Genomic DNA, 27,944 nt, shown 5'->3' on the forward strand with positions numbered 1-27,944 from the left:
GTCCCTCCTCCTCCCGGCATTCTGGAGGCTGACTGCAGGACACTTCCCTGTTTCTCAGCTTCCCCGTGACCCACCAAGCCCCAAACCAGCCCCCAGTGCTGAAGAATGAATACCAGGAGACCAGGAGTCACCCTCAAAAGGCAGCTTGCTTTATTCTCACGACACTGGCAGGGGGCAAGGATGGGTAGCCTGTCTGCCTCCCATCTGAGGCCCTCTGAACTGCGGAAGGGTCCTGAGACCAGCTCTTACTGATACACAGGTCCCTGAGGGGGGCCCCCGTCCACACTGGCAAAGTGAGGTGCAAGGGCATCTGCTCCCCAGTCCACCCAGCTGGCAGCACCTGCCTGTCGCTCAGTGCCAGGGTGCTCCCTAGCTCCATATGGGTCTCATCACCAGGATCTTCTGCTGCAACTCAGGGGACTTGGCTTCTGGACCCCTCCTGCCACTCAGGAGAGAAGGCAAGCTGCAGGGGTGTCTGACATAGCCTGGGCTCGCTGATGTCTTGGATGGAGACTGCCCCTTACGTCCCCACGGCCACCAGGGAAGGAGGTGACCTCCAGGGTGAGCATGGCAAGCCACACCTACGCTCCCTGTCCCCACACCTCGGAGGGGAGGCCCCCTGCAAAGCTGCTTCCCCTTCTTTCCTTCATCTCCCCACCTGCCCTCCCACCCCCAAACCGCCCCCCGCCCATCCCTTCTTCCCCCCACCCCCTCCTTCCCAGCCATCACTTGGGGATTCCACCTTGGTCAGGCTGCCTGAAGGAGCTGCCAAGCTCCAGAGCAGGTCCACAAAACAAAAGAAACAAACCAAAACAATTAGCAAGCACAGAAAAGGGAAAGAGCCACAAAAAATCAGGGTTGCCTCTGTCTACAAATAATGGACATTCTCTTGTGCTTAGGACAGTCTTTCTTTGCCTCTCCTTTTCAGTAGACTTCCCTGTCCCCAAGTAGCCACTCTAGAGGGAAGTACATGTGTGTGTACATACATGTGCCTGGGTTCAGGTCACACACACACACACACACACACACCCTACGGCTGAAGGGAGGCAGATATGTGTCTGTCCCCAGGCCAACTGTGGATGTGGTCACTCTCCCTGAGGAGAAGGAAGTTGCTGATGAGGAGAGGCATCCCTTCTCTGCGGGGGCTTCTGTCTGGGTAGCAAAGTCCCACGCTCACACACAGACACAGGCTAGATGCTAAGCGAGGGCAGGAGATGGGGATCTGGCCAGGTCACTGGACCCGCGCCCTGGAGCACAGAGGGTGCTCACACGGTGGTGACCGAGAGCAGAGGGTTGTAGACCCGCTTGCCGTCGGCCGAACGTGTGCCATGGGCCAGCATCTCCTGGATGGTGATCCAGTTGTCCAGGATCTTCTTGTTTCGCTTCTTCATGGTCTTGCGGTGGCTCAGGGCGATGATGTTGAGCTCGGCCTTGCTGTCTCCGTTCTGCTGCTCCCGAAGGCACTCCAGCCGGCTCTGCATCATGAACTCGCGCCGCTTCCGCTGCTCCCGGGCCCGGATCAGGTGCTGCTTCCGCTCTTCCTTGCTCCAGTAGCGGCCCATCTTCATCTCACTCACCGCATCATCATCGGTGGTCATGCCACTGCGCTCCTCGCGGATCTTCAGGGCCCGGGCTTTCAGGAGGCGGTCGCGCACGGGTCGCTTGGCCACGTAGCGGGTCCCATCGCTGCGCACTTTGACCTTCCACTCCATGCGGGGTGCTTCAGGGCCCACAGCCGCGGCCCCTCCACCCACCCGGGGGCCAGCGGCCACACTCAAGGGGCCGGGGCCCAGGTCTTCGAGGCCGCGTGGGGCGGCCAGCTGCAGGCAGCTGTGATAGTGCTCGCCCTCCTGGCCTGGGCCGCGGTGGTGCCGGGACAGGTAGGGGCTGCCTTCAGGGCCCACGTGCTCCAGGGCCACCCCCGTCTTGGGTCCGTGGCGGACCCGCTCTTCAGCCGAGTGCTGTCTCCGGCCCACATCGGGATCCCGGGAGAGGGATCGGAACTTGGCGGGGCTCCCCGGGGGAGGGGGGGCAGTGGCCTTGGGCTGGGCGGCGCCAGGGGCTCCCGTGGGGGTCCGGTTGAGGTTGGAGTTGCCCGCCGCTGCTGCCACCCGCCGCAGGGGGCTCTCAGGCAGGGGCTCGGCCAGCAGTGGGGTGCTGCGGCAGCTCTCGCCTGTGTTGTAGGCGCTGGTGCTGTCCTTGTCTGACTTCTCGGGCAGCTCAGAAATGTCAGACAGCTCGTGCTTCTTGGGCTCGCTGGCCGCCAAGTCGTACAGGCTCTCCTCCTCCAGCAGCCAGGCCTTCATGCAGCGCTCCCGCAGCTGCTGCATCTTCTGTGCCCGCAGGATGTTGCGGCACTTGAACTCCAGGTGCCGCAGCTCCTCCTCCAGCACGGCCAGCTCATGGCCCGCGCTCTCATTGCGGTTGACATCCAGAGCGCCGTGGCTGGCCGCAGCCCGGGGGAAGGGCAAGCCCAGTGGGTTGCCATTCTCCAGGTGACACTTGATCTCCAGCAGCTCACGGTAGCGCTCATACTCCTCGTCCGTGAGGCCTGGCACATCACCGCCGCCCAGCCCCGCGCCCTCGGCCAGCAGGGAGTCCATGCTGAAGTGGAAGTCACGGCTCTGTAGGGCGTCCCCTTGCAGGCCGAACTTGCGCAAGGGCCCAGGCGTGTTGGCAGTGCTCAGGGGCTCGTCCCCCAGCAGGTCGTGCTCGGAGCTCTCCTCGTTGCGGGTGCTCTCGTCTGTCCGGCCCACCCCACTGTCCAGCTCCTGGCTGTTGTGCAGGCCTGGGCCCGCCTCGGGGGCCCCTTTTTCCTCTTCGTGTCCAAGCTGGGGCGGCAAGAGGAGTCCTGCTCAGTGGGGGCCCCATCGGGTGGGAGGGCGGGGTTGGGGGGGATGTCGCCAGGGGGTGGGGATTACAAGGGCTTCTTTTGGGTCTGCTGCATCTCCTACAGCCCCCCCAAACCCCTCCTCATTCTGCCCTCCAGCACCCGGTTCCCCACCCGCACCCCCGCTTCCTCACCTGCTGGGCTGGGGGGGATTTCAGCTTCCTCACCCGCAGGTCATCCTCATTCTCAGAGCCAAAGTCATCCAGGAAGTCGTCCCGGTCGCTGTCCTTCCAGCGCTTTGCCAGCTGCAGAGACAGGCCTGTGCTGTCCCTGTGGCCTCAAGGACCACCCCAGAGCACCCCCCTTTCATCAGAGCCCAGAGAGGGCAATGGGCCTTGGAATCGCACCCTCCTGCCCCCCATCGGTGCCAGAAAGCCCAAGCCCTAACCCAGGGTCGGGGGCCCAGGACACCTGAGTGGGCACACACCCACCTGGCTCTCGGGCCGGGCCACCAGCAAGGAGATGTTGGTGTTCTCCTCCTGACTCAGGATGGCCACCGCTTCCTCTCGGTTCTGGACATCCATGCCGTTTATCTGCAGCAGGCCAGAGACCATCAGCGGAGATCCTGGGGCTGGCTTGGGGGCAGGGCCCAGTTGAGCTACAGGGGTCCCCCTCCCCTGGAGCTGCAAAGCAAGCACCCTGGGCCAGGATGGGCTCTTGGAGTCTGGCAAGATGGAGGCAAGTGGAAGATGCCATGGATGGAGACCACCTGGCCCACCCAAGAGCACGTGTGCTCAGAGACACACGTGGAGTGGGAGACCTGCTCATGTCGGGGGCACGGAGGGACAGGCTAGCAAGGGGCCTGCCATGCCAGCAGATCCCATGAGCACACAGGAGCCGGGGGCATGGTTGTGCAGCAGGGAGGTGAGTCCTAGCCCTGGTTTCAGGTACGGGGGTAGGGGGTTGCCCAGCCTCAGGCTAGGCTCTGAGTGGGAGAGAGCCTGTTCCCCAAGCTCACCTGGATGATACGGTCTCCCTCACGGATCCGGCCATCTTTGGCTGCGATGCTGTTAGGATTCACCTGCAAGGCACGGGCATCAATGGGGCCTCGGCCCCCTCCACTAAGGTGCCCGTTTGGTAGGAAGGGGCAGTCTTGCCTCAGGGCAGCCCCGCAAGCGAACAGGGGGCTGACTTTCTGAGTGCAGCAGACAGGTGAGGAGAAGGACCCCTGTGATTGCTGGGAAGGGCTCTTCCACTACAAGCCCGGGTCCTGTGGGGAGGACCAGCTGACTGCACACACACACACGGAAGCCATGGGCTGCCCTGGCCTCGCTGACCGGCAACCTCCCTGTGGTGCTAAGTGGGCTCCTTCTGAGCAGCCTTAGAGCCTCCGGGTGCCCTGGCCCCTCCTGGGTGCTGCTGCACAGGGAGGCTGCTGCACAGGGAGGCTGCATGGAGCCCTCAAGAAGACCCCTGCCCCCTCCCAGCTTCATACCTCTCCCACATAGATGCCCAGGTCCTCCTCCTCATCTGTGCGGTAGCAGACCATCAGGCCCAGCTTGTCCCGGTGGCTGCTTTTATACAGCTCTACCTCCTGCCGTGGGGGATGAAGAAACAGACAATGAGAAGCTGCGGGGGGGTCGGGGGGGTGGGAGGGGGCAGCCTCGGCTCAGCCCTGACCCCAGGACTGTGTCACATCAGCCGAGCTCCCAAGGCTCTCTCTTACCATCCCAAACGGCACACAGGTCCCGTGGTCTCCCCTACCCCAGGAAACACCCAGGACACACACACAGAGGACACACGGGACTCATGGGATAGACACAGGCGCAAGACACAGACTCAGCAACACAAACCAAGTGAGGGATCTCACGCGTGCCCTCCCCGACTCAGCCCAACTTGGCCCTTGGGCCCGAGTAAAAAGCCACGCACAGGACAGGACTGTGAGGTCTGGCCACCTGGGGGCAGTGGGAGCCAGGCCTGAGCTGGGCGGCCAACAGCTATCCCAGGGCTGGCCACCCGTCTCACCTCGTACTCCAGCTCATCCATCCGGTCTGCCTCCTGCGGGCCGCCCTCCATGAACTCCGCTGGGTCATAATACTCATGACTGATGGGGGGGCTGCCCAGGAGAAGTGGGGCATCAGGTGGCAGCCCAGCTACCTCTTCCATACCCCTCCTGCGCTACACGCACCCAGGCAGAGACCAGGAATATATCTTGAACAGGATTGTGAGGTCGTCCGCACCGAGGACCCAGGCGTGCCTAAGCTCTCCTCACCCTGCCCTGGACCATTCCTGTCCTGACCCCCAGCTCAATGCCTCTCACCATGCCAGTCAGCAGGGGCCCCTCCCAGCTGGCACTGGACCCACTCACGCAGTGCCCCCAGGAGTTATTCAGGCCCTGGAGGATGGCTGGGCAGCGGAGCAGGACCTAGTCTCCATCCAGAGGCAGCCCTCCTGGCCCCGAGGCTAACCTGGCCACTGCCAGCCCTTGGTCTGCCTCTCTGCAGAGGAGGGGATCACGGGACCACCTCCCTGCTGCCTGGGAGACTCTAGCGAAACGAGTCAGCGCTCACACGGTCATGAGCCATCAGGCCTGGAGGAGAGGCCCTTCTTCCGAGTGGGCAAAAGAAGAAAGTCAAAGGGATGGAAGAAGCTGAAAGCAGGAAGAGGAATGGAACAGACAAAGATGCAAGAAGATTTGAGGGGTGATGCTGGCAGAGGAGAAGAGAGAATGGAGGAGGAATAGCTGAGGACCCCAACCTTCCGGCAGCAAGGTCCCAGGACGGTCCTCCTGTGGCCCTGGGGGTAGATACAATGGGAAGCTTGCGTGTCAGACCCCCTGGGCCCAAAACCAGCTGGCCTCCAGCCAGAGGCTAGAAGCCCAGAGATTCCTGAGCCCGGGGGTGTGACAGTCAGTTCTGCAGGCCAAGGAGCCTGCTTTCTGCCATAGAGGGCACCCACTCGGGGTTTCCCCGCCATGCCCAGAGCTGCAACAACATAGCAGCTCTGGGTAGCCTGGGATGGCCGCCCCAGGTGGCATGCCTTCTCTGGAGGCAGGGCCCGGGGCCCTCCTGAGGGCGACTCACAGCTCAGATGGGACGAACGGCTCCAGGATGACCATGGGCGGGGTGGGTGGGCGCAGCTTGCCCAGTGCCATGATATGCTCGAAGGTGATGTCCGTCTGAGTGCCACTGTCCACCAGCTGCAGGTCGTGGCAGGAGCCATCCCCCCGGAGGCGGGGACTGCGTCTCAGCACCTGGATCACCAGGGGCTCCTTGGAGGCACGCAGGGCCTCCAGAGTCTGCTCCTGAGACAGCTTGGAGAGCTCCTTCCCGTTCACCTGTGGCAGAGACACGCCCCGGTGAGGACGCGCCAGGGCCCTGCTGACCCTGGCCCCCTCCGCCACCACATTGAGCCATCTGGGGATGGCAGGGCCACACCTCGAGGGCTGGGGGGCCTCGCCTAGAGCCCTGCTGGGCCACCCTCCTCCTCCTTCGAGCATCCGAGTTGGGAGGGAGAGCTTGACTGCCTTCTGCCAATGGAAGTCAGTCCACGAACAGGTTCAGATGCAAGGGCCATGAAGAGCAAAAAGGCTCGAAGGACTGGATCTCCATCCTCAAGGCAGCCAAGGCTTGCCACAGAGAAAAGGATGCCACACACCCGAGCCCAAGAGAGGGGTTGAGGAAGTGGCCCTGATAAGACCACAGTGTTCCCAGTCTTCAATTGTGACAGTGCTCCCCCAAGCTGGGCGTCTCCAGGAATGAGGGTTTTCACCAAGATGGCCAGTATAGTTACAAAATCGTGGTTTCGGGGCTGTCAAGAACAGCCCAGCCCCTGAGTATCGTTCCAGGAAAGTACAGAGTCCTAAAGACCCTTGGACAGCCGGTGGCTCCTCTGAGTCATGGAACCCAGATAGTCATCTTGTGGCTACCTGGATATGTCCTTTGTAGACAGCAATTTCAGGAAATTCTTTCCTCTCTCCCCAATTTTTCCATAGTCAGGAAAGATTTTTTAATCAGGTTTGTCTAATTATCAAATAAAGAGTTTTACTGTAGAACATTTGAGAAAGACTTAATCCTAAAGAAGAAAACAGAAATCACCCACAATCTCAAGGATGTAAAAGCTGTGACTGTTGGCATATCTCCTCCTTGGTCATTTCCCACTTTGTGACTGCAGGCAGCCTATTCATGGACCATCCACTCTGTGTTGGTTTGGTCTCTACTGTCTATCACTAGTGGTTCTCAATCAGAAAGAAGGTTGCAGAGACACCTTTTTTTGTACATTCTGTACCTATTATCTATGTATGTCTTTGTATAATCTAGGTGGTGATAGAGAACATTTCCAGAAGTGGAATTATTGGATCAAAGAGTATCAAGGAAACAGATATTAGTTGTAGAATGTTATCAGCACAGCCCTAGAGGATCAAGAGAGCCAGGGAGGTTGCAGTTATAAACAGAGGAGGGAAGGGAGGTGCGTGGGAGAAAAGGACCAGCTGCTATGTACGTGAGGGGGTGTGTAAAGGCAGGTCTGGCTAAGGCTGGGGGCCAAGGGAATGGGCAGACTGGCCTTGAAGCCCTTAGCAGAGCCAAAAGGGTCAAGGAATGTTTGAGGCATCCGTTAACGCACATCCAGTATCGACCTTTCAATGGTACAAGCGTACAGCTAAATGAATTATCTTAAAAACAAAGGCCATGAATCCTCCAAACTTATGGTTTTCTAACTACTACATTTTCCAGTTATATGGCCCCTTAGGGTTCCTTTAGTCTAGTGTGTCTGGAAGGACACGCCACAGGATGGTGGGTGGCTGTGCGTCTCTTCCCAACCCAGTGATCGGTGACACCGGGGTGGTGGTCGTGGTGGGAATATTCACACCACAGAAATCGACAAACACTCCCAACCAGGGTTTTTCAGAACATTAACTGATGCCCCATTGCCCTTAAGTCCAGAAGGGGACGTGTGGAGCTGCTGCAGTCAGAATTTTCAGAAGGAGGCATATTTCACATTTTCATGGTGTGCAGTGGGATGCTCAGGTGACGCTGAGAAACACAGGGATGTACTTCTCCCTGGAAACGGTAGCCAGCCACAGCTTTGCTATGGAAACGGCCCAGGCAATGGGAGGGGAGAGCTGGGTGGGCTGGGATGTCAAGAGAGGGATGGGCACACACACGTAGATCCAGGCCACCCCTGTGATAACCCTGCAGCCATCCGATCCTTGACCCATGTGGTACCAGGCAGAAGCAGAGCTCTGGGTGCAGAGGCTTAGAATTCCGGGGCCGCTCCTGCCACAAGCGCCTGGGGCGCCTTCAACCTCCTCTCCTCCTCAGCCATCCCGTTGAGCCCCCAGAGCTAATAAGGGGCAGGAACAGGGCAGGACATGAGTGCCTCCCAGGGAGGGTGAGGGCTACCAACAAGATGGCGACATTCAGGGCAAGGATCAAAGAAGTATTCTGCACTTCTCATGCTTCCTCATCCTTCAGCCATGAAGAAGAAAAAGACATGTGTGCACGGGCCAAGCCACCATTCAAATGTCCCTGCTCCTGTCTGGACAGGTGTGAACCGAAGCCAGCCCATCAGAGTCCCCCACAAGGTAAGATCACAGTCTACACCCGCCAGAGGCATGCCCCACCTCCTTGGCTGGCTGCCACTGCTCCAAACCCACACCAAGCCAATTCGAAATGGACCCAAGTCCTAAATGGATCGAGCTTTAAAACTAGCTTGGACGAGTGAGATAAGTGTTTTTATGGTGCTGACATAGAGAAGCCATTTTTTCTTTTTCTTTTGGCCGGGCCTCACGATGTGTGGAATGTTAGTTCCCTGACCAGGGATCAGACCAGGGACTGAATGTGGGCCATGGCAGCGAAAGCACCCAGGCCTAACCACCAGACAGCAAGGGAATCACCTGAAGATAAAACATGGGCGAACAAGAATGGAAAAAGGTATCACTCTGACTGTGTTAAACTATAAGACTTCTGGATAACAAAAGACATCATAACTACAGTTAGGACAGGCACAGAATGGACACAGGATTATCCAGAATAAAGAACTCTTACAGAACAATGCCAACAAAGGTCCGTCTAGTCAAAGCTATTGTTTTTCCAGTAGTCGTGTATGGATGTGAGAGTTGGACTATAAAGAAAGCTGACTGCCGAAGAATTGATGCTTTTGAACTGTGGTGTTGGAGAAGACTCTTGAGAGTCCCTTGGACTGCAAGGAGATCCAAGCAGTCAATCCTAAAGGAAATCAGTCCTGAATATTCATTGGAAGGACTGATGTTGAAGCTGAAACTCCAATACTTTGGCCACCTGATGCGAAGAGCTGACTCATTTGAAAAGACCCTGATGCTGGGGAAGATTGAAGGCGGGAAAAGGGGACGACAGAGGATGAGATGGTTAAATGGCATCACTGACTTGATGGACATGAGTTTGGGTAAACTCCGGGAGCTGGTGATGGACAAGGAGGCCTGGCTTGCTGCAGTCCATGGGATCGCAGAGAGTCAGACATGACTGAGCGACTGGACTGAACTGAACTGAACTAAACAGGACACTGGAAAAATCCAGAACTCAGTAGGGAAGCAGGGATTCTAGGAAAAGGGACCCTGAACCCTTTTGAGGAGGGTTGAGGAGATGCCCCTTCAGGACACTGGGATGTAAATACCAGAAAGAGTGCAGGTCTGCCATTGGTAAAATGGATCCAAAAGTTGTGGTATATTCGTACACGTGGTTTGTGGCAATACACATGCTTATGAACATCACAGATAGGAGAAAATGTACCTCGGGGTGACAAACCTGAATCCCCCTGGACAGGGGAGGGGAGGGATGGGTCAGGGATGGGAAGAACACTGAGACCCACAAGGCCCACCTCGAGGTTGGATGGCAGTACACACGCAATACTCGAGAAACAATTCAGAACACATCCACATGGAGGGACAGCGGCCGTCACCTATTAGGATGTGGAAGGGGTGAGACTTGGGGCGCAGAGGTTTCTGGCCCGGGCGTTGTATCCTGGGTGAATCCTTTAGCCTCCCCCGTTTCCTCATCTGTCAGGTATACATCTCTTAGTGCCCGTTTTCCAGGACCAGCCAAAAAGCACTCAGAGCAGAACGTGTCACGACTATCCATTCACCCAGACATGCCCACCACGGTTGGTATCTCCAGCTGGTGAGGGGCAGGGAGCAGACTATATATAGTAGGGGCTGGGGGTGTGTGGATGGTGGGTACCCCTGGGATGGGGGGAGAAGGTGGGGCTTTGGCTGAATTGGAGGGGATTCTGGGGTGGCAGCTGTGGAGGAGGTGGAGATGGTCTTGGCACTCCAGCCAAACTTTTTCATTTGCTGGGCCCCTGTGGCGCCTTCTCTCCCTCCAACGCCCTTCTTTCTTGCTTCGCGGACAGCTACACTCACTTAAGGCGAAATGCCCCGGTGTGTCCCTTCCAAGCCCAAGAGTCACGCCAGGCCTGGCAACCCCCCTACCCCCCCAGGGAGAATGCCAAGCAGACGCTTTCAGGGTGACTCGCCTTCCATCAGGTTCTGGAGGCTACCCATGGGCCTTGCCTCCCAGCGTGGGAGGTCAAAGGCTCAGGGTGCGTGTCAGCGGGCCCAAGGACCAATGGCACAACCCTGGCTCAGAGGAGAAGCGCTCCAAGTGGCCCTCAGCTCTGTACCCGTGTCTGTCTTCCAGGCAGAGCTGGGGCACCCGGCTTCTGCTTAGACCCAGAAGCAATCCCCAGTCGGGGGCACTCTGTGTGGGCCTGAGGTGTTTCACCTCCGAACACAAGATGGTCAACTTGCTGGAGGAATCTTGATAACTACAAAGAACCTTGCTAATGTTCATCATATCCTTTTATCCAGTATATTTCTTATAAATAATAGATCCTAAAATAATCAGAATTTATATTACATGAATGATAAGGATATTCAGAACAGAGACGCATTCATTATTATTTATATTGTGCGAAAATACAGCAAACGTCAAATTTACCATTTTAACCATTTCAGGTGTACAACTCAGTGGCATTTCATGCCTCCGAACAGTCATGCAACCATCACATCTATTTAATTCCAGGACATTTTCAGCCCCTAAAAGGAGACCCCCTACCTATTCTCTCCAAATTCACCCCACCCTGGCACTCAATCTTTCTTTCGTGCAATTGCCTCTAGACATTTCCTAAGTGGAATTCTACAACAGGTGGTCCAGTATGTCTGGCAGTTTTCCACAAAATGTTTTCTAGGTCCACCCATATGACAGCAGGCATCAGTACTTCATTTCTTTTATGGGTAATATTGCAACCTATTCCAGAAAACTGCACTGAGTGGATAAATCGGTCATCCCTCAACACACGTTGGTTTGTTTCTACATTTTGGCAATTGTGAATCACACTATGGTGAACATTTGTGTCCAAGGGTTCATGACCCTGTTTTCAAATATTTGGGGCCATATGGTCATTCTCTATTTAATGTATGGAGGTACCAGCATTATTTCTAATGCCAAAAACTTTACAGTAGTCTTTAGTACAGGTGTCTGCCTCATGGAAATGTACAGCTGCCCTACCAGAGTCTTCTAACAAGCGTTTCTCAAAAAAGATACAAAATGACACATGAATTCTGATGACTATCATGTAAAATGCATGTTTAAGGTAAAAGACTGCAAAAGAATATATAGAAACATTGTTCCAGGGAAATGAAGATCTGAGAATTTGCTTTCTTCCCAACTTTATATACCATGGCTAAATTGTTTTTTGAAAAACTGTTTATGGACTTCAAAAAGATAGCATTGCTGGACAAGTCTCATAATAAACTATCAAGCACCTCTGGGAGAGCTCAGTGTGAGCCCAGTTTCGAGAACTGATAGAGTGCAGGTGGGAAGAGAGATATGTGCCCACAGGAGCATCGTAGTGCCACAAGTATGCAGCTTGGAGAGTGAACGGGGCTGTGAAAACTATTTGGAATGGGCGTGCCTGATATATATATTCATTGGTACCTGCATCAGTATTATTACACAATCCTTTCTTTAAAGACTGGAAGGAAATTCATGAAAATGGAAGAATATCAGCAGTGGTCGGGGCTTTCCTCATAGCTCAGTTGGTAAAGAATCTGCCTGCAATGCAGGAGGACCTGGGTTCAATCCCTGGGTTGGGAAGATCCCTTGGAGAAGGGAAAGGCTACCCGCTCCAGTGTTCTTGGGCTTCCCTGGTGGCTCAGCTGGTAAAGAATCTGCCTGCAAGGTGGGAGACCTGGGTTGGATCCCTGGGTTAGGAAGATCCCCGGGAGAAGGGAAAGGCCACCCACTCCAGTATTCTGGCCTGGAGAATTCCACGGACTGTATAGTCCATGGGTCACAAAGAGTGGGACACAACGGAGCGACTCCTCCAGCAGTAGCTGGTTATCTCTGGGAGTTAGTATTTCTAGGTGACTTTCGTCTTTTGTTCTTTACAGCATTTTCTCCTGTAAACATTACTTGGCTACCTAGAGAAAACAGACAAGAACAATCTAGCCTGTGCCTTGCTCTGAGTTTTTTCCCGAGGCCCCAGGCTCAGGGGCAGCTTTGTATTCCCGGCCCCTGGGCAGGCCTGGCCCGGGGCTGGGGGGGTGCAGCCTTTGGGCTCAGGCCCCTTGGGAGCAGTGGTGATAAAGTCACATCAGATTTCACATCCAGATCTGAGCTGGGGAAGCTCAGGGGAGGCACGCTCTTGTCCAGGTGTCCCTAAAATGGAAGGGGCAGCTCCCAGGACCTTGGATCCCCTGAGTGGATTGCAGTTTCCACCCTTAGGGGAAGTGGCCAGGAGGGTCCCAGGCCCACCCCAGGGAACACCAGGAAGCTGGTTCTGGAAGGCTCGAGAAGGGCCTTGTCATGGGGCTGTCAATTAGTCTCAGGCCTAGGGCAGGACCGAGCAGACTCCCTCCCACCCTCCATTTATTTCCCCCATGTGCACCCTGCCACCGGCTCTAGGTCTGCATTTGCAGAAGGGGTTTTCTGTGGGTGGCCAAGGAATGGGCCCCGAGCTCCCCCAGCCCCATGTCTGAGTAGAAGGCAGCAGGAGGCCCCAGGGATGGGGGCACACTGACCCACGAGGCACCAGTCAGAGAAGGGGGAGAAGACAGCAGGCCCCCAGGTCTGCCTTCAGAGGGGGGCCCTGCCCACCCCAGCCCCTCAAAGTAAGCCAGGCCCTGGGGTGAGACCCCTCCAACAACCAGAGGGCAGGTGCCTGTGGCAGCTGGGAGAGGGGCGAGAGTGGGAGGAATAGGGGAGAGGAGACACAGTTGGCACACAGCTGGCGCAGGGACTGGCTCAACCCAAGCTCCAAAGGCTAAGTGGGAGGCAGTCGTGGTGGGCAGGGGAAGACCCTTCTAACAATCCAGGGTGTTGGGGAGGTTAGCAAGAAAGGGGAGGTCCCCCCTCACCCCCTGGCATCAGAGGCTGAACCGGGGCAAAGAGTCTGGGTGCCTGGGTCACTGCCCACTGCACTGAGGAGGGCCCCAGGGGGTGAGGACAAGGATTCCAGGCACAAGGTCCTGCTGTGCTGTCTCCACAGGGCTTCTCCGGAATCAGAGGGATTAGAAGGAGCACAGTAAGGGAGGGCATGAGGCTGCAGGAATGTCAATGGAGAACAGTGGATGTGGAAAACTCTCTAGAGCTGCCATACAATCCAGCATAACCACGAGAATGGAAAGCAGGCACCCTAACAAAAGCTTGTACACAAATGCTCATATCGGCACTATTTTTTTGTTTGTTTGTTTTTTGGCCTCGTGGCGCAGCTTGTGGGGATCTTAGTTCCATGACTAGGGATTGAACCTGGGTCCCAGCTGTGGAAGTGCTGAGTTCTAACCGCTGCAATGCTAGGGAAATTCCAAGCAGCATTTTTCTAAATAGGCAGAATTTGGAAGCCTCCTCCATGTTCACCAGCAGATGGATAAGCATAATGGGGGAATGTCCACCCGGCAGATCATTCCACCATATAAAGGAGCGAAGTCCTGATACATGCTAATAATACAGCATGGATGAATACAGCCCAGCAGCCCAGCCAAGTGAGAGAAAGTAGGCACAGAAGGCCACATGCTGTATGATTCCAGAATAGGCAAACCCATCAAGACAGAAAGTCGAGGAGTGCAAAGAGAGAGTGGGAGAGCCTGCATAATGGTAGGAAGTTCCCTTTGGGAGTGACCACCATGTTCTGGAACTAGGTGGTGGTGACAATGACACCACATTGAAAGTACTCAAATATCACTAATGGGAAACTTTATGACATACATCGTTGCCCACAATAAAAAATTAAAACTGCTCCCTGAACCCACAGAGACCACAGGTGCCCTCACAGAGATGCAGGTCACTGGAAAAGACACAGAGCTGGGGGAGAGGCAGGACTTGGGGAACTAGTTTTACTCAATGCAGATCATTTTTTTAAAAAAAAGTTTTTAAATTTGTTAATTTTTGGCTGTGCTGGGTCTTTGTTGTTGCAAGGGCTTTTCTCTAGTTGCAGCAAGCCAGTGCTACTCTCGAGTTGCTGTGCACAGGCTTCTCATTGAGCTGGCTTCTCTTAGCACATGGGCTCAGTTGCTGCACAGCATGTGTGATCTTCCCGGACCAGGGCTCGAACCATGACTCCTGCACTGGCAGGCAGATTCTTCACCACTGAGCCCCCAGGGAAGCCCCGATGCAAATCTTGATCTCTGCTTTGAAGTTCCTAAGACTTGCAGATATCCCCCACTCCACCTACATGCGTCTCCAACCAAGCCACCAAACCAGTGTCATATGACCATTGTTGTTGAATTCAAGTAGGGATTGACTGTCCTTGACTTAAAATGCTGAAGTGAAGTGAAGTCACTCAGTCGTGTCCGACTCTTTGCGACCCCATGGACTGTAGCCTACCAGGCTCCTCTGTCCATGGGATTTTCCAGGCAAGAGTACTGGAGTGGGTGGCCATTTCCTTCTCCAGGAGATCTTCCTGACTCAGGGATCGAAGCCAGGTCTCCTGCATTGTAGGCAGACCCTTTATAAATGCTGAGATGGAGGTATATAAGCCAGGGATTGAGTGTAGGAGGAGATAAGAGGCCCAAGGAGAACCCGAAGGCACCTTGACATTGAGCAGTTGCAGAGAGAGATACAGAGCTTAGTCACCCAAAGAGAAGGAAAGTGAAGAAGGGAAGCTGGGCAAGACAGTGTACCAAGGACGGGAGGTTGGATGGGATCAGGACGCAGAAGGACCCTCTAGATTGGTTAAAAGAGGGCAGTCGGGGAGGGGGACGCCCAGCCGGCCTGTATAGACTCAGCCTTTGGGAGCTTTTGCAGAGAATGGGGTGGAAGGGGCTTTGGGGTGTGGGAGAGCCCTAGGTTTGGTTTCTACCAGGACAGACATGTGAGAGCATTTGAATGCTTGTTGGGAAAGGTAGGTTCAGAAGACGAAAAATTTTTAAATGCCAAAAAAGAGTGAGGGTCAGACCTGGAAAAGGTAGGGGGTATATGTGGGGGTGGGGGGGAATCGAGGGAAACACGTGGTGGGGGGCAGGGGGCAAGAGCGAGGCAAATGGCGGTGGAGCAGCAGAAGGGACATTGGTGTCCGGTGGGACATGGTGGGGATATGAGGGCAACGAGAGGACACAGGAGCAAGGGGTCAGGGAACAGCAACGCAGACAGCTCGGCGACGCAATGGGGATCAAGCAGGGGCCTGATCAGCGAAGCCGGAGGCACGGCCCCACCTCCCGCCCGCGGCGAGGCGGCCGCGGCCCGGGAGGGGGCGGGGCCGAGGCGGCAGAGGGCGGGGCCCGGGCGCGCTCGCCCCGCCCCCCGGGCGCGGAGCCGCAGACAAAGAGCGCGCCGCGGCGGCGACGCGAGCAAGGCTGGGTCGCCCAGCCGGTCCGGTCCCCCGCGCTCTGGCCGGGTCTCTCCCGCGCTTCTCGGCCCGATCGACGGCCCCTACCCCTCTGGTCCCCCGCCCCCGCCCCCAGCCTTGGTGGATGTCCGGCCCCGGCTCTAGGAGGCTGGGGGCTTCAGGTGGAAGGCCCTCAGCATCCGTCCCAGATGCTCGGATTTGAGAATCGCTGAGCGGGGCGAGGAGGGTAGTCTGAGAAAAGAGCCCTGGGCCGGATGACTGGGGGTCCCACAGGCCCCGCGGCCCCCTGGAAGGTCTGGGGAACGCCCCTTTCACCCAGGGTCAGGAGAGGAGGAGGGGGTTGACGCCATAATTCGAGGGGCGCCCACGGCTGGATTGCCTCTCCCAATCCCACTCTGCGGATTGGGAAACCGAGGCCAGGCAGAACAGAAACCAAAGTTAGCCTCTGCACCCAGTCCCACCGGCTACCTCAGCTCTGCTGTCGCCAGTGTCCAGGGAACACCTTGGATACAGCTGGGTGTCTGGCTCCGCGGGACCCAGAAAGGAGACGCCCAGAGCAGGGCAGGCTCTTTTCAGGGGCCCAGAAAGAAGTCTTCATTCATGCCTTCCCATCTCTGGAGCTGGAAATTGTCAATCCATAGGGCCATCGGCACATCTGTCTACGGCATCTGCCCAGGGACGTCTGCATGCCCCTTACCCAGATCCCAGGCACCTGCTCCCTCCTGTCTCAACACACACATTCCCAAGCAAAAAGCTGGCACCAAGCTTCCCCTCCCGGGATATCCTGACACCCTTAATGTGTTCAGGGATTGAACACAGACACAATCATCTCTCCAATTATACTGCTAATGCCCTTATAACCTTTTTTTTCCCCCAGATCCAGGACCCAATCAAGGATCACACACCTGGTTCTTAGGTCTCTGAAAGTGAAAGTGTTAGTCACTCAGTTCAGTTCAGTTCAGTTCAGTCACTCAGTGTGTCTGACACTTTGAGACCCCATGGACTGCAACACACCAGGCCTCCCTGTCCATCACCAATGCTCAAACTCACGTCCATCAGGTCAGTGATGCCATCCAACCATCTCATCCTCTGTCGTCCCCTTCTCCTCCTGCCTGCAATCTTTCCCAGCATCAGGGTCTTTTCCAGTGAGTCAGGTCCTCACATTAGGTGGCCAAAATACTGGAGTTTCAGCTTTAGCATCAGTCCTTCCAATGAATATTCAGGGTTGATTTCCTTTACTGGTTTGATCTCCTTGCTGTCCAGCGAACTCTCAAGAGTTTTTCCAGCACCACAGTTCAAAAGCACCAATTCTTCAGTGTCCTCAGCCTTCTTTATAGCCTCAGTCCTTCCAATAAATATTCAGGACTGATTTTCTTTAGGATGGACTGGTTGGATCTCCTTGCAGTCCAAGGGACTCTCAAGAGTCTTCTCCAACACCACAGTTCAAAATCGTCTCTCACTGTTTTCCATTGTTTCCCCATCTATTTGCCATGAAGTGATGGAATCAGATACGATGATTTTCGTTTTTTGAATGTTGAGTTTTAAGCCAGCTTTTTCACTCACCTTTCATCAGAGGCTCTTTAGCTCTTCTTTGCTTTCTGCCATAGGGTGGCGTCATCTGCATATCTGAGGTTATTGATATTTCTCCTAGCAATCTTGATTCCAGCTTGTGCTTCATCCAGCCCAGCATTTCTTATGATGAACTCTGCATGTTAAATAAGCAGGGTGACAATATACAGCCTTGTCGTATTCCTTTCCCAATTTGGAACCAGTGCGTTGTTCCATGTCCGGTTCTAACTGTTCCTTCTTCACCTGCATACAGATTTCTCAGGAGGTGTGGTATTCCCATCTCTTGAAGAATTTTAACAGTTTGTTGTGATCCACACAAAGGCTTTAGTCAATGAAGCAGAAGTAGATGCTTTTCTGGACCTCTCTTGGCTTTTCTATGATCCAACGGATGTTGACAATTTGTTCTCTGGTTCCTCTGCCTTTTCTAAATCCAGTGTGAACATCTGGAAGTTCATGGTTCAAATACTGTTGAGGCCTGGCTTGGAGAATTTTGAACATTACTTTGCTAATGTGTGAAACAGTGCAATTGTGCAGTAGTTTGAACATTCTTTGGCATTGCCTTTCTTTGGGATTGGAATGAACAATGGACTAGTTCTGTGGCCACTGCTGAGTGTTCCAAATTTGCTGGCATGTTGAGTGCAGCACTTTCACAGCATCATCTTTTAGGATTTGAAATAGCTCAGCTAGAATTCCACCACCTCCATTAGCTTTGTTCTTAATGATGCTTCCTAAGCCCCACTTGACCTCTCACTCCAGGATGTCTGGCTCTAAGTGAATGATCACACCATTGTGGTTATCTGGGTCATTAAGATCTTTTTTGTATAGTTCTTCTGTGTATTCTTGCCACCTCTTCTTAATATCTTCTTCTATTAGGTCCTTCCCTCATAGCTCAGTTGGTAAAGAATCCGCCTGCAAGGCAGGAGACTCTGGTTCGATGCCAGGGTCAGGAAGATCAGGAAGATCTGCTGGACAGGGGATAGGCTACCCACTCCAGTATTCTTGGGCTTCCCTTGTGGCTCAACTGGTAAAGAATCTGCCTGCAATGCAGGAGACCTGGGTTCAATCCCTGGGTTGGGAAGATCCCTTGGAGAAGGGAAAGGCTACCCACTCCAGTATTCTGGCTGAAGAATTCCATGGACTATATAGTCCATGGGGTCATGAAGAGTCGGACACAACTGAGCGACTTTCACTTTCCACTTTCTGTTAGGTCCATACCATGTCTGTCTTTTATTGTGCCCATCTTTGCATGAAATTTTTCCTTGGTATCTCTAATTTTCGTAGAGATTTCTAGTCTTTCCCATTCTATTGTTTTCCTCTATTTCTTGGAATTGATCGCCGAGGAAGGCTTTCTTACCTCTCCTTGCTATTCTTTGGAACTCTGCATTCATGTGCATATCGTTCCTTTTCTCCTTTGCCGTTTGCTTCTCTTCTTTTCTCAGCTATTTGTAAGGCCTCCTCAGACAACCATTTTGACTTTGCATTTCTTTTTCTTAGGGATGGTTTTGATCACTGCCTCCTGTACAACATTACAAACCTCCATCCATAGTTCTTCAGACACTCTGTCTATCAGATCTAATCCCTTGAATCTATTTGTCACTTCCACTTCCACTGCTCAATTGTGTCTGACTCTTTGCCACCCCATGAACTGTAGCCCGTCAAGCTCCTCTGTCCATAGGATTTTCCAAGCAAGAATACTGGAGTGGGTTGCCATGTCCTTCTCCAAGGGATCATCCTGACCCAGGGATCAAACCCATGTCTCTTATGTCTCCTGCCCTGGCAGGTAGGTTCTTTTACCACTAGGGCCACCTGGGAAGTCTCTTAGGTCTCTAGTCTCCTGTATCTACAACAACCTATGCACTGAAAAACAACTTTCATGACACTGACCTCTTGGAAGAGTCCAGGGCACTGGCCTCATAGCAAGTCCCAGGGTCTGGATTCACTTCCTTCCTTCCTGGTTACATTCAGCTTAGGCCTTCTGAGGAGACCGGCCACCCATGGCAGGCTGTGTCCCTCCCCACACGGTGTGAGGGAGGCTCAGTGTGATCACTCAGTCTCTCCCTGGTAAAGCTGCCTTGTCCCTTCCTAATGCACAAGTCATCTGGGTGATATCTTGAGACCCAGGGACTCTTTTCCGCAACAACTTTCATCTCATGGTTTGACCACCCAAGGATGCTCCCCAGCTGGATCAGTTCAACTGGATGAATTACACTGGTGGCTGCAAAATGCCTTCATTTGTTAGAATTCTAGCAGGGAAACAACACTACATGCCAACAACATATGACTGACCCAGTGAATGGTGTGCTCCCAGTTGAGGCTGCCTGGACAAGCTATACCATCCACCCCTAAAACTCTACCCACCCTTTCTGCCCAGGGGCAGGATCGGAGAGAATGAAGCACACAGGAAGCCTTCATCTCAATGGATCCTTTAGTATTGGGGTGGTGAGTGTGTCTGGGTTCCCATGTGAGCTACCTATGGGTTATTGGTAAGGATGTGGGTGACGTGAAGAGGCTCAGTGAGCTGCACGTGGCCTGGAAGAGCAGATTATGTCCCTTGGGGGCCGCACATGGACAATCATCCCTGGAAATTGATTTGATAGATATGAGCTGAGGCCTCCTCCCTTTTATTTGTAATAAACTCTCTTGCTAGGTGATACTGATGGAATTTGTGGGTTCACGGATTTATCCAAAGTCCCGCTCAAGGTCCTCACTGCTCAGTGTAGGCTAAAACCAGCAGCACGAACATCCATCCCCTGGGAGCATGTGAGTAATCTCAGGCCCCACCCTGGACCTGTTGAAGCAGATTCTGCATTTTAACAAGGGCCTCAGGGTAGTCGTGCTGGCCCAGAGCGCCCCCTTGAGGAACCGGGACTTGCAGGCACCTGGAAGGGATTCAGACCACAGGCAAGGGCTTCACAGGGTCTCTCTTCCCACCAAGCCCTCCCCAAAGGGTGGGTGGTGCCCACCCAGGGGCAAGCTGAAATCCGACCCAGCAGCCCTGAACCTCCTGCCTTTCCAGGGTTGAGCAGGCCTCTCAGGCACCTCTCAAGTCCTGCCTGGAGAGAGGATGGGAGTGAGGGATGCCCCACTGAAGCCACATTGGACAAGTGAAGCAAAGCACTTCCTAAGGTCATCCTTGGTTGTGTGCTCACAGCTTCCCACCTACGTACCTCTGGGCTAACCTGGTTGGCCCAAAGGCAAAGGCCATGTCTTACAGTAATCCAAATATTCTCCATAAAGACTGAAATATTCTTTTCATTCAAATGAAGACTTCCTCAGTGATCAATGCAAAATGAAAATATTCCTTTTATTTCCACTGCTCAAAGCAAGCTTGAGAAGAGACAGACTGCACTAACAAAGAGGGGCGATGCTTTGTAACATCCGAAGCCAGCTCTGAACCCCAGCTTCTCGGTCTTTCTTCTTTTGGTGCGGCTCATGTGCAGAAGGACTCAGTGTACCTCCATCTCAGTATCTGTCCAGTGCCTGACTCATCTCATATTTTCTACTTCACAACTCAGGGCCCGTCTGGTTTTGTACCCCACCCTGTGGGATCTTAGTTCCCAGACCAGGGGGTCCCCAACACACTGCCTTGGAAGGGCAGAGTCTTAACTGCCGGGAGGGCCAGGTAAGTCCCCCCCCCCTTCTTTCTTGTTAGGAAAACTCTCACGATAATATTGGACATTCTTCTGTCACTGGACATTGTGACAGTTTCATGAGGAAGGCCTTCTCCATCCACTTTCCACTCCTTAGTGCCTGATCAGATGTTCCCAACCCCTCGTCCACCCAGATGAGATTCCAGGGGACCAAATGCCCTGCTGATTTCTCAATGGCAGTGATGCCAGGAGGCAGGCCCTCTGTATTCCCATGTGGCACATGTAGAAGCTGAGGAACTGAGTCAGGGAACCATTCAGTACCTCCACACACTGTATTCCCTGGCAGGGGCCCTGAAGGAGAAGGTAAGAAAAATTTACTTGGCCCTACCAGGGGCCCCTGCTAAGCTAAGTGCTCCCATGTGCTTTTGGTAAGAAAAGTGCTTTTGTTAAGTGTATGTGTTGTTCAGTTGCTATGTCGTGTCTGACTCTTTCGACCCTATGGACTGCAGCCTGTCAGGCTTGTCTGTCCTCCACTATCTCCTGAAGTTGGCTCAAACTCATGTTAAATTGAGTCAGTGGTGCCATCCACCCATCTCATCCTCTGCCGCCCCCTTCTCTTTTTGCCTTCTTGTTTTTAAAGCTTTACTGGAGTAAAATTGCCGTATGATCAGCTGCACGTATTTAGAGCATACGGTTTGAAAAAGTTTTGATATCAGGGGTATGTGTACATCTATAAAGCCATCGCCACAATCAACAGAGTGACCATCTCCATCATTCCCAAAAGGGTCCTCCCACCCCTTCCACCATCCCTGCAAATACTGACCTGCGTGCCCCCCACCTGCTTTTTTTTTTGAGGCCAGCTTGCAGCATCTCAGTTCCCTGATCAGGGACTGAACCTGGGCTACTGCAGTCAAAGCTCCAAATCCTAACCACTAGGGCTTCCCTCAGAGAAGGTGATGGCACCCCACTCCAGGACTCTTGCCTGGAAAATCCCATGGATGGAGGAGCCTGGTAGGCTGTAGTCCATGGGGTCGCACAGAGTCAGACACGACTGAAGTGACTTAGCAGCAGCAGCAGCAGGCCATCCCCACTGGCTGCAATGTATGAGACCCAGGTTTAATCCCTGGGTCAGGAAGATCCCCTGGAGAAGGAGATGGCAACCCACTCCCAGTATTCTTATCTGGAGGATTCCATGGACAGAGGACCTTGCCGGGCTGCAGTCCATGGGGTCTCAAAGAGTCAGACGCAACTGAGTGACTTAACACTTTCCTTTTCAGGCCACCAGCATCCCCCCCCCCAACTACCACCATCTGCTTTCTGTCACTATAGTTTGCCTTTCTAGAATTTTCTATCAATGGCTCAGACAGATCCAGGACAAGGGGTCATGGTGTCAGACAGAGAGAAGGACACAAGCCCAGCAAGCAGGGACACCAGGAATGGCTCTCGAAGGCTCTTTGGTGTCTCAGTGTACAGTGACCAGACTATCGTCCTTTCTACCCTTTGTGACCTGGCTTCTTCCTCTTCCTAACAACCTGCATGACCCGGCCCCCCACTAAGGGTCATTTCCAGATTTTCCAAGCTCTCCCTGGGCCCCCCAGGCCCCTAGCACCCACATTTGGTTAAATATCATTGGAAGATAAGATTGGGACAACAGAAATGGAACTGGGGTTCTGACAGGCTGCACTTCTGACATACCTGTGATAGACCACATCAGAAGAACCCAGGGCCAAAAACACCACAGGATCACCTCAGTGGCCACAGAAAAACCATTCAACAAAATCTAACAACCCTTCATGATAAAAACACTCAAACTAGGAATAGAAGGGAATTTCCTCCACCTGATAAAGAACATCTATGACAAACCCGCAGCTAACTTCATACTCACGGGACAAAGACTGGAAGCCTCCCCACTTAGATCAGGAACAAGGCAAGGATGCCCACTGACCACTTCCATTCAACAGTGCACTGGAGGTGCTAGCCAGAGCAAGTAGGCAAGAAAAAGAAAGGCAAGAGACGGGACTTCCTTGGCCGTCCAGTGGTTAAGACTCAGTGCTTCCATTCCACAGGGTAGGGGTTCAATCCCTGGTTGATCCAAGAACCGCAAGGCTCCACCAATAAAATGAAATGAAAGGAAGATTGGAAAGGAAGGAAAACTATCTCTACTATATATAGGAAATCCTGAGGAATTCACTCAAAACAACTATTCCAGCTAATAAATGGGTTTAATAAGGTTGCAAGATACATGACCAATACAAAAAACTGAATTGTATTTTTATACAGTGGCAACAAGAAAAATGAAAAGGAAATTAAGAAAACAACTCTTACAATAAAATCATAAAGAATAAAGTACTCAGGAATACATTTAACAAAAGTACAAAACATTGGTAAAGGTAATTGAAGACCCGGGGAATTCCCCAGTGGTCCAGTGGTTTGGACTTTGTGCTTTCACTGCCAAGGGCCCAGGTTCAATCCCTAGACAGGGAACTAAGATTTCACAAGTGGGATAAAAAGACATCCCATGTTCATGGGTAATACTCCCCCAAACTCAATGTAATATTCAATACAATTTCAATATCTATTCCATGCAATATTCAATATGAATTCAACCCAATTCCTACAAAATCACAGCTGGCTTTTCAGAAAGTGACAAACTGATTCGAAAATTCATATGGAAATTCAGGTGACCCAGAACAGACACCTGAATCTTGAAGAGTACAACAATCTTGAACAATCTTGAAGAGTACAAAGTTGGAAGACCCACACTTCAAAATTTATTTACAAAGCTCTAGTAAAAGCTGTGGTGAAGGCATAAAGATAGACATTTCTCCAGAAAAGATAAGCAAATAGTCAATAGTACAGGAAGGATACTCATCAGGAAATGCATTTGGAAAGCACAATGAGACAGATACCACCTCAAATAATAGGTTGGCTCTAATCTAAAACGTATGTTGGAGAGGCTGTAAAGAAATTAGGATCCTCTTACACTGCTGGTGAGAATATAAAATGTAAAATGATGTAGGCTTTGTGGAAAAGAGTTTGGCAGTTCTCAAAATAATAACCATAATTACCATATAATCCAGCAAATCCATTTCTGGGTATTTACCCGAAAGAATTGCAAGCAGGGACTCAAACAGATATTTGTACTCTCAGGTGCACAGGATGACTGTTCACTCTAGCCAAAAGGTGGCAATAAGTCAAATGTCCATCACTGGATGACGATAAATATTATGTGGTATATAGCCACACAATGGAATATTATTGAGTAATAAAAAGAAATTTCATACCGAGAACATGCTACAATGTGGAAGAACCTTAAAAACATGATAAAAAAGTTGGACAACAAAAGATCAGGTATTGGAGAAGGAAATGGCAACCCACTCCAGTATTCTTGCCTGGAAAAGTCCATGGACAGAGGAGCCTGGCAGGCTGCAGTCCATGGGGTTACATGACTGAGCATGTGTGCATGAGGGTGGAGGGTCACGGGTTGGTAGCAATAAACTGGTAGAACTAAAAAAAAAAAAAAAAAAGATCAGGTATCAAGATCAGGTATCATACAGTTCCTAAAATGAAACTGGTTCCATTGAAATGAAATGTCTGAAACAGGCAAGTCCATAAAGACAAGTAGACTAGTGGTTGCCAGAGCCTAGGAGCTATTGGCACGAATGGGCATGTGACTGCTAATGGGTACAATGTTTCTTTTTAAGGTGATGAAAATGGTCTGGAATTGGTGATGGTTGCACAATTCTGAATATACTAAAAACCACTCAACTTTACATGTTGCAAAGGTATGTGGATTATACATCAATATAGCTCTCTATGTGTGCATTTTTTTAAAATACCTGTGAATCATCTGGAGAAAAGGGTCTGGAATCAAGGCTGGAATAGAGACTTGAGACTTCTTAACCTGGGGGTCAGAGGCCTCTGGGGACCTAGGAAAGAGCCTCAGGGCATAAGGAAGCCACATGGCAAGTGGTGTAGGTGTCCTTGTGTGTGTCTCTGGGCTGCACTGTGTCCTGGTGGGGTTCCTTATTTTGGTAAGATGCTGGGGCCACAGGCACATATGGACAAGCCATGGAGAAGCATCTCTGAAATCGGGAAGTACCAGAATTTAAGTGGCAGGTAGGCAGAGGTCCTGGAAGCTGGTCTTCTGGACAAAAACTTTCTTCCCTCTGAAAAGAGGTTCAAGCCGGGAGAAGGTCCCTGCTAGCCAACAGACCCGGAGTCATCTGGGATAGCTAATGGCTTTCCCTTCTCTCTAGATTTTTTACAATTCAATTCTCTTTGATTTTCCTTTGAAAGGACAGTTTCTTTTCTAAAAAACTGCAGCCATACTGTGTAACACAGGGCACTCCACTCTGTACTCTGTAATGATCTATATGGAAATAGAATCTAAAAAAGAGTAGATGTAAGTATAAATAATTCACTTTGCTGTACAGCAGAAACACAACAATATAAATCAACTATAGTGCAGTAAAAATTAAAAGATCAATGTAAAGATGTAAAAGGTAAAATCAAACTACATCCAGTCTCCGATTCTGTCCAAACTTCTATGGGAGCTTTAAAAGGGATCAATGTCCCCAGGGCCTGGTCGGTGAGGGCTGGCAAAGACTAGGAAAGGAAAAGGACCCATCTCTCGGGGGAGCTACTTGCCTAGGGCTCAGGGGTCTCCCTCCAGGAGACCTGGCCCAGGACTTCCCTGTCCAGGTTCACCTCAAGCCTTCCTCTAACAGGGAGCCTCCCTGAAGGCTAACCCAGCCAGACCTGAGGACCCCCACTCCTGCCCTGGGGAATCCAGAAGATCACAGCAGCATCCTCTCCCAAGCTTGGCTGGCTCAACTCAGGCCTGCAGCGTGGGGCAGGTTGCCTTCCACTTTCCACACATCCCCACTGGGTTGGCCCTTAATGAAGTGCTACTACCATCAAGAGCCAACTCAAGAGCTTTGGATTTGCTTGCTATTTGATGGAACGATTGCAAGAAAAGGCAACCGTGAAGATGGGTTGGCATGGCCTCATCGACCAACGAGGGCAACGCACCTACCACTCCCAACCTCCTTCCCTGCAGCCTTGGTGCAGACCACTGGGATTCCACAGGACCGCCTGGTCTAGTGACCCCAACCTGGGTCATTCCCCAACCCGATCGCACGAGGAGGAAATAGAAATAACCAGACCAAAATTTCCAAACAGCTGGAAGGAGAGATGAAACCAAGCAGGGGGCTGCGGTTGGGGGTGGGGGGGGCGACCCCTGGGATTCCACCGGAAGGCCTCCTCTAGTGATCCCAACCTGGGTCATTCCCGAACCGGATCGCAGGAAGGGGAAAAGGTAATAGCCAAGCCAAGATTTCCAAACACCTGGAAGGACAGATGAAACTAACCGCGGGGCTGGGGGGCGGGGGTGGGGGGGCTGAGGAGAAAGAAGGCGGAGAGCCACGAGCAGGGAAAGCAGAAGGCCTGCGCGTCCACGGAGACCGGCCTGGGACAGGCGGGGAGGAGCGCCACCAGACTAGGGCAAGATTCCGCGTCCCACCCGCCGCCGGCTTCTACCCGGGTGGGCCCAAGGACCTACACTCCCACCACGCACTCAGCGCTCCCGCGTCCTCCCCCGTCTCCCCCGCGCCACCGCCAATGCCTGCAGGAGGTTCCCCAATTTTCCTAAGGAGATCCCCTTCTCCCAGCCAGCACCTCTCCGACCTGCACGTGCGCCCGGTCCGGACCAACAAACCCAGAGTAGAAACGTATACCTGGGTGCGCCCGGCCTGCCCCTGAGTCCAGATCCCCTCCACCTTTGACCTTGAACTCCCTCCACGGAGCCCGGGGGACGTCTCAGACCAAGCCATCCAGGACATGTCTCTAGACGGTTCTCAGGGCTCACAGAGAAAGTACACACACACGGGGTGGCAGGAGCCTCCGCGCACACACAGACGGGGCACAAGCACGCACTCACGAAGTCACGCCACGCACAAGCAAGGGAGCCCGGCTCCGGGTCCGAGAGCGCGACCTGGAGTCTCCCATCTCTCTGGGCGTAGAGCAATGCCGGGTCCACGCCCCCACCCACCGCCCAAAGGCCCTGCGGGGCACAGGGAGTGCCCCTTCTAGTAGACCCGGCGACGGCCGCTCACCCGAGGCCCTGAAGGCCTGGGAGCCCACCGTTGGCTTGGGCAGGGCCGGAGCGGAGAGGGGTTGCTGGGGGAGGTACCTGATCGCGCCGGCCGGGCGTCGGCGGGGTCCCGGGGCGCGGCCCGCGGGCCCCCGTACCCCTGCCCCACGGGGACCGCGATTTGCCCCCGCCTCCCGGCGCTCCGAGAGTGCCCACCTCCCTTCCCCAGCCCCGGGGCCAGCGGGGCCAGCGGGGCCAGCGAGATCAGGGAAACGCAGGCCGTTGCTATGCAACCCCCGTCCCGCGCCGGCGCCGGCGGCAACTCGTTTCCCGGCTCAGGGTCCCGAGGTGCTCGCGCAGCGGACCCGGGCTCAGCCCAACTTCCCGACCCGGACCGATCGGGATCCAGGGCTCGCCTCGCAATCAATCGAGCGCCCCAGGGATGCGTCCCGTACCCCGATCTCCACGCAGGGACTCCCATCCGCCCCCACATCTGTGCCTGGTTCCCACGGACACCAACATCCAGCCGCCCTAGAGACGGAGGACGAAAATGCCTCCGTAACCTTCTCCGCTCGGGGCCCTTCGGCCCCTCCATCGGGCCCTCCCCTCCAGGTGCCGCCCTCCCGCCCCTCGCCCCCGCGGCCGGGCAGCCCTACCTGCAGCATCACTTTGTACTGCTCCTCCGGCTTCTGGACCACGCACATATTACATCCCATGGTGCCGGCCGCCGAGGGGAGGAGGGCGGCCACGGGAAAACGCCTTTCACTGGCCCGATCGCGGGACCTCGGGCCCCGGGCCGGGGCCGGGGGCCATAGCCTAGCTCGGGGGCGGGCCGCCTAGCGGGGGAGGGGGGCACGCCCCCGGGGTGGGGGCAGCTCCACGCCCCTCCGGTTAACCCTTAGCTGTCCGCGGCCCGGCGCGGGCATGCTCCCTCGCACCCCGCCAGGAAAAAAAAAAGGGTAGCGGGGGATGGGCGGGCGCGCGGGGCGTTGCACGGCTACCGCCCCCCCCCCGCCCCCGCGTAGGCGCGGGGGCGCGCCAG

The 27,944-nt window shown here is 53.8% G+C and overlaps 1 protein-coding gene across 3 annotated transcripts; it reads right to left on the reverse strand.

The window, feature by feature from the left end:
* Positions 1-127: 127 nt before the first annotated feature.
* Positions 128-27,922, reverse strand: PDZD4 (PDZ domain containing 4). Of its 3 annotated transcripts, none has more exons than XM_061408968.1 (8): positions 27,559-27,922; positions 5,914-6,167; positions 4,856-4,946; positions 4,326-4,424; positions 3,849-3,911; positions 3,322-3,423; positions 3,058-3,135; positions 128-2,831 (listed from the first exon to the last, which is right to left on the reverse strand). In XM_061408968.1, the coding sequence occupies exons 1-8, from the start codon at positions 27,616-27,618 to the stop codon at positions 1,266-1,268; spliced, it is 2,313 nt and encodes a 770-aa protein (XP_061264952.1). In that variant the 5' UTR covers positions 27,619-27,922; the 3' UTR covers positions 128-1,265. The 3 variants fall into 3 exon arrangements, with proteins under 3 accessions (XP_061264952.1, XP_061264951.1, XP_061264953.1); XM_061408967.1 differs by having other exon boundaries at positions 3,025-3,135; positions 27,559-27,921; XM_061408969.1 differs by lacking the exons at positions 4,856-4,946; positions 5,914-6,167 and having other exon boundaries at positions 3,025-3,135; positions 27,559-27,920.
* Positions 27,923-27,944: the final 22 nt, after the last annotated feature.

Source organism: Bos javanicus, chromosome X, assembly GCF_032452875.1.
Source record: "Bos javanicus breed banteng chromosome X, ARS-OSU_banteng_1.0, whole genome shotgun sequence".
Taxonomy (NCBI): Eukaryota; Metazoa; Chordata; class Mammalia; order Artiodactyla; family Bovidae; genus Bos; species Bos javanicus.

Excerpts from the sequence above, each read along its gene's own strand:
- PDZD4 (XM_061408967.1), bottom strand. The coding sequence starts at position 27,618 with ATGGGATGTAATATGTGCGTGGTCCAGAAGCCGGAGGAGCAGTACAAA. Across the intron at positions 4,425-4,855 it reads TGGATGAGCTGGAGTACGAG|GAGGTAGAGCTGTATAAAAG; the intron begins GTGAGACGGGTG and ends CCCCCACGGCAG. Across the intron at positions 3,424-3,848 it reads AGGGAGACCGTATCATCCAG|ATAAACGGCATGGATGTCCA; the intron begins GTGAGCTTGGGG and ends GGCCTGCTGCAG.